General features: G+C 41.4%; 1 protein-coding gene across 2 annotated transcripts in view; it reads left to right on the forward strand.

The window, feature by feature from the left end:
- LOC144773049 (transmembrane protein 45A-like) overlaps positions 1-5,854 on the forward strand; it is a 474,612-nt gene extending 468,758 nt beyond the window's left edge. For both annotated transcript variants that reach the window (XM_078657833.1, XM_078657832.1), the window contains one exon: positions 4,349-5,854. In XM_078657833.1, coding sequence (XP_078513959.1) covers positions 4,349-4,442 — 94 coding nt within the window. In that variant the 3' untranslated portion in view covers positions 4,443-5,854. The remainder of the gene's footprint in view (positions 1-4,348) is intronic.
- Positions 5,855-6,079: the final 225 nt, after the last annotated feature.

Consider the following 6,079-nt stretch of genomic DNA (forward strand, 5'->3'; position numbering starts at 1 on the left):
GACTGAGGAATCGCGGCGTTATCGGCGGAGGCTGTGGGTGCCTCACTGTGAGTATCCCAGGCAATCGGGGGGGACTGGGCGCTCTGCTGAGTCAAAGTGTCTCCCTATGAAGCCTCGACCAATGGTACGAGGCAGCCTTGAATTGTGTAAGAAATGGAGAGACCCCGTGAATCCGAGATACCGCTCCGACGCAGAATTGGCCCAGCATAAAGAGACAAATTGATACTATATGGCAACATCCACCCATGGGGAGACGGAATCAATGGGCGGCATATGAAAGGCAGTGTAACTGTGCAAGGGGCCGCACGGGAACAACGGGGTGCTTGCCTGTCTCACAACAGTGTTCCTGAGCCTGTGAACCGACTGAGCCCCCACCACTCAGAAACAGGCCCCGATTATACTCCAGAACACCGGCAGAATACAGCCCAAGAATGAAGTAGCGACATCCGACCTTGTCGCAGTGCCTGGCCCGAGGTCCCTGACCCAGGAGAGAGAGGGTGGTCTTGCTGGGGCACTGCCACACCTAATGAACCGCAGCTTTCCGTCAGGGCTACATCAAAGGCACCCATACATAAGACTGGCCCATTTTTTACCTTTTATGTGAGCCCCTTATGTTTGGCCCCCAAGGAAGCTGTAAAGGGAGCTACATCCTCCTAGTGCCGTGACTGATCAGCAGAGCTAAGGCCTTGAGCAATTAATTACGCAGCAGGGAGGATCTTGTAGCCATTGCATACTGCGGCGTCTCTGAAATGGTTAAGGTATAGTTGATACTGGATGAGACCCATCTGAGTGGCTGAGTCTTGTAGCACCCCTGACTTCATACCCCGACGGCCTCGCCTAAGGTCCTAACACTCTCACAGCAACCCGGTTGGCCGGTGTGGTCTTGCTAGGCCACACTGAAGAGAGGTACATCAGAACGCTTCACGGCGATTATCGGGAACCCAGGGACGTACATCTGGGCCTGGTAGGCACTGTCTTTGCCAGATATTGCAGAGGCGTAATAAACACAGTGGGAGGGGAAACAACCCCACACATTGCTCCAATACAGCAGTCACACCCTGTCCACACTGCGTGATGCAAGTACCTACGAAGCGTCCATGCAATAAGAGCACAGGGGTTCAGCAATAGCCCTCCCCCCACTGAAAGTCATCAGTGACCCACCCATACAGCCTGGGGCACCCAGAGGGATGGAGAGAGACTGGGATATGCTTCTGGAAATCATGTACCGATCCAACAACGTCTGGGACTCTCCCACAATGAAGCCGAAAGGGGCCCCACCGGTGCAATCGAACAAACCGGACAAATATTTAGTCCCGAAACAGACTTTCACAGACAACAGCGCATCAGGTGGTCAGGCTGAAACCTCCGAACCATCTCTCAGCTCAATTATGGCAGCTATTAAGGTCCTCGCAGCAATGTTAGGATCAAAAATTGATAAAGTCTTGATTGAAATGAATCTCCTAAGAGCAGATATGAACAAGATGTCGGAGCGAGTCACAACGGCGGAGACAAATATTACAGTGCTACAAACTACCACACGTAAATTAGAAGAAAAAGTCGAACAACTGATCCACCAACATCGCCAGGTGGCCCTGAGGCTCGAAGATCAGGAGGGGCAGGCTCGCCAAAACAATATCTGAGTGTTGGGGGTCCCGGAAGGGGTTGAAGGCCCCAGTATGGCCCTTTTTCTTGAGGACTTAATCCTGAATCACCTTAAACCAAAGTGGCTCTCCACCTTCTTCACAGTGGAAAGGGCCCACAGGGCCTCGGTTCCCCCAACAAAACCTGGGGCCTCCCCAAGAATGATTATCGCAAAGATCCTCAACTATACGGACCAAGACGCCATCTTGCAAACTGCGCAACTCCATGCAGACCTCCCATACAAAAATGTAAACATTTATATGCTGAAGTATAATGTAAATTGTTTAGTAAATGTAAATGGATACATAAATAATACACACTATTAATATGACTAACCAAATTTGTTGGGCGTATGACAATGGGCGATTTGGACGCACTTGGATTTTCATCGTGAATGTGACTTACGACAAGCATGCATCATCAGTTATTGACACAGGTGGTAAAAACATATAACGGACACAATAATTGATCAAACAGTTTAGCAGCCATACACTGGGGTACATACTTGACTAAATGTATATTAAGTATTGACAACCACTCATGTAGAGGTCACATTCAAATGGTGGTCAGGTTAAGGTGGATATGAAGGGACATTAATCCTGTGTATTCACAGATAATTTGTTGCCTTTACTGAGTCATCGGGGCAGTTTAATTTAGTTAAAACGTGATTGACCTTCATGACGTCGCATTTCATTCCTCAAGGAAACAACTTAAAGTCGTTTTATACATATGAAAGTACATTACACCCAATGTTCAAGTGGTATACATAGATGGGAACATGGGTGAAATTGATTATAAACCCTATTTGTCCTGAAACCTTTTGGTTACAATTACATAACATTACCAGAACATATATATTATTCAATTAACATGTCAACTGGGTACTAAATCGAGTATAATTTCTCATTCTATTGCCAATTCAAAATGGCGACCATTTAGACATAGATAAGATGAGAAGACAGTTCGCTTTCCATACCCATGTTCGTTCTGTCTTTATTGAGACACAGCGCCGAAGTCACGAGGGAGACACCAGAGCGTACTCGCTTGTATCACCAGATGCCATGAAACCAATACTCTGGTAAGAGACCATGGCGGTTCTTAAAATTACGTTTTCAGTAGGAAGAGGTGGCCCCTTGTGAGACAAGACGCTGTAAATTGCTTACGTTGGGTATTTCCATAGTCCAGAATACAGACATAGTGACGAATGGAGGCAACAGATTTGGAGTTGTCTGAACTTTGGAAACATCCTCTGACATAGGAAATTAATGGGATCCCGGGACGGAAGAAAAACTGGCCGTAAGGTAGGGTCTTTCAGACCTTGTTTACATGCGAAACCTTGATTATCTGCACGTAAAGACTTTGAAATGCAATAATGGAACATCTGACTGACAAAACCTTATTTATGGTATATTTGCAGATAGATACAACTTACTCAAAGCTACAGGTACTTTATTGTTCAGGAGGTCACAAGGAGTCATAATAGGGTATATCACGATTTTGGGTGGATACATAAGAAAGTCAGAATAACACGTTATAACACTGGGATGCATGTTTGCAAGTGAAAATTAGAATGTAATAAATATGGATTATTACTTAAGAAGTGTATATTAGTGCTTTTCACAGTCCACTGCTATGTTTATGATAATCCAAACCTTAAACGAACACTATTATTTAAATAATTCTGCATAACTCAGAATTGAATCCTTTGCGATGACCAAGGCTAACAATATGATCCAAATACTGTGCATTGGTTGCCACTATGATTTCACCAAAACTTTAAATGCGGCTAAGAGAGGCACGAGAGTCACATATTTTGAATTCTATAAGCAATGTAAGAAAAGAATGGATCCGAGCAATGCTTATGTCTGTAATTGTTTAGCCCTGAGTAAGTTGCGTTTAATTACCTTTGGGACGAAACACGTGTTTGCTAAAGAGACTAAAGACCAGAACTTGAAGAATAAACTAAAGCATACAAGAAAAACAAGAATTGATGTGATCATGTCATTTATATGCTTTATATGAATATGAATATGTTTTGACATTAGCGTGTGCTAATAGAGGCACGTGAGTCACATAATTTTGATGCTATAAACTATGTAACAAAAGAATTAATCCGAGCGATGCTTATGTCTATATTTTTTAGCCTTGAGGACGTCGCGGTTAATTACCTTTGGCGACGAAACACGTGTTGGCTAAAGAGGCTAAAGACCAGAACTTCAAGAATAAACTAAAGAATACATGAATTACAAGAATTGATGTGATCATGTCATTTATATGCTTTATATGAATATGATTATGTTTTGACATTAGCGTGTGCTGGGGGATTCAATAATTGCACATGTGCTTTTTTCCAGATACTGAAGGCCATTTCAGCGAGGGCAAGGTAGTATTTTTGTATCGGAAATGGGGATTTTCATTTGGGAATTTACTGCAATAATTTCACATTTTGGTGGCACAACTAACGTGTTTCATGAAGAGGTATGTTAATGGCTTCTTAGAATGCCATCTGTTTGAAACCCTGTCTGTTGCGAACATTTTAAATGTTTTAGACCAATGTGCAGATTGGGTAGCGTGGTGCTGCTGAGTGGAATAAACGTGCACCCATAAAGCGTTTTAAAAACAGTACTGAAAAGCTATCTATTTATGGTATACAAGGAAATAAACGATATCTGCTGTATTCAAATACCTGTGTCTTCTTATTTTTCAGGGTAGTGCAACACCGGTTAAAGGAGGAGCAGCCAAGTGAATTTAAGAGGTTAAAATCATCAGAACAGGATCATGAATCAGAAGAAGAAATGTAGCATCATTGCCTGAAGCTTCGATCGTTTCACCAGTGGGCCTTCTTTTCAGTCATGCTGATTAGTACCTCACGTTCTTCGATGTCATTTTGCCAAATTTGCTGTTATAAAAATTGAATTTCTATACTTTTATATCTATATGTTGAAGCCTATGTCTTATTTGAACATGTGCAATAGACCTTTTAATGTACTGCGTTTCTTTATTTGATCATGATTTATCAAAGGGTCTGTACACATGATATTAATATATCACTGTCTACGTGTTAATAAAGGGTCGGTATTTATATTTCCATGTATAAAATTATCATCTTCATGTAAAGTTTGTGCTTTGCCTCTGTTATTATCAGTAAATCGATTAACTTTTGAAACTTCCGCATTTTGATGCCATCATCAAAGGAGTAGGTGGAATTAGAGAGAGAAGTAACATTGTCCCACTTCAACAACACTCATAACTTTTAAGAAATGTTGCAGTTCATTTGGTTTTGTCATTTACTGAAAATTGGAATTAGGATACACTAATGTGTTAGCCTTGAATTATGGGGTCTTCCGGGTCCTGTTACACTTTAGTGATAGGCAGCTCAACATATTTTCTTTCACAATTTTGTGTTTTTTCTTGCCAAAATGAAGACAGTCAAGAAGAGTTTTGGAAGCAATCAGAGACCAAAACATCTTTTATGCCAGCTTACGTTCATAATTTCTTTTTTATCTCCCCTTTGCATTCCTAAATGTGCTGGGGGAGCCTAAAGTCCAAGTGCAATTAAAAGCGCCTCCTTAAAACTTACTACTTTTCTCTAACCTGCCTAAATGCATCAACAGTCAGGGGAAGGACAGCCATATTAATTGAGCAGTGTTGTGCTTTTTCTGACCACCTCTTGGGTGACAGCAGTGGTATATTTAGGTAGGGTTGTTAGGGATCTGAATTCACTAAGTGAAAAGGGACATTTTGGAGACAGCCATTTGATAGTTTGGGACAGAAAAACATTTGCAGTGATACTTTTCAGTGATCAAACAATTTATGAATGAAGAACATTATTTCTGATTCAAACGAAAGATGGTTTGTGGGAAAGTGGGGGCCATTTTTCAAAGAATGTTAACATAATTTTGGAGAAGATTAGGCACATTTTTACATGAAATTAATGACATTTAAGGTCAAAGTAAAAGCAAATTTGAGCTAATGTCAGAGATGCACTCCACTTCTTTAACTATAGGTAGGGTATGTGAGCTTTTTTAGTGGCCAAGCAGGACAATATTCCCACAGTGAAATCAGGATTTTGTCTACTGTTAATAGTCACCGTAGGTGAAGGTAGAACATTTTGGAGTAGAGTAAACTTAATTTATATAACATGCGTTATTCTTACACAGTGTGAATGATTACAACTGAAAGTCAACCTAAGAATAAAGAATATGATATTTTATACAGTCATTGTCAGGTGGATTTGTCATTATAGTTGCTGTTTGTCTTTAAGGTAAGACAATGTTATTGCTCACTGACTGGCTTAAGTTCCATTTGCCTACTCAGCTCACACCTCTTCTAGACTGGGATGGACCACATAAACACCCTTAAAATAAGTGCCGATAGATCCTTGGCACCATGTTGTGTTTATCCTTGACTGGACCAAGGTTGATGATGAGCCAGGTTC

The sequence above is a fragment of the Lissotriton helveticus genome, chromosome 8 (assembly GCF_964261635.1).
Source record: "Lissotriton helveticus chromosome 8, aLisHel1.1, whole genome shotgun sequence".
In the NCBI taxonomy this organism is placed as follows: domain Eukaryota; kingdom Metazoa; phylum Chordata; class Amphibia; order Caudata; family Salamandridae; genus Lissotriton; species Lissotriton helveticus.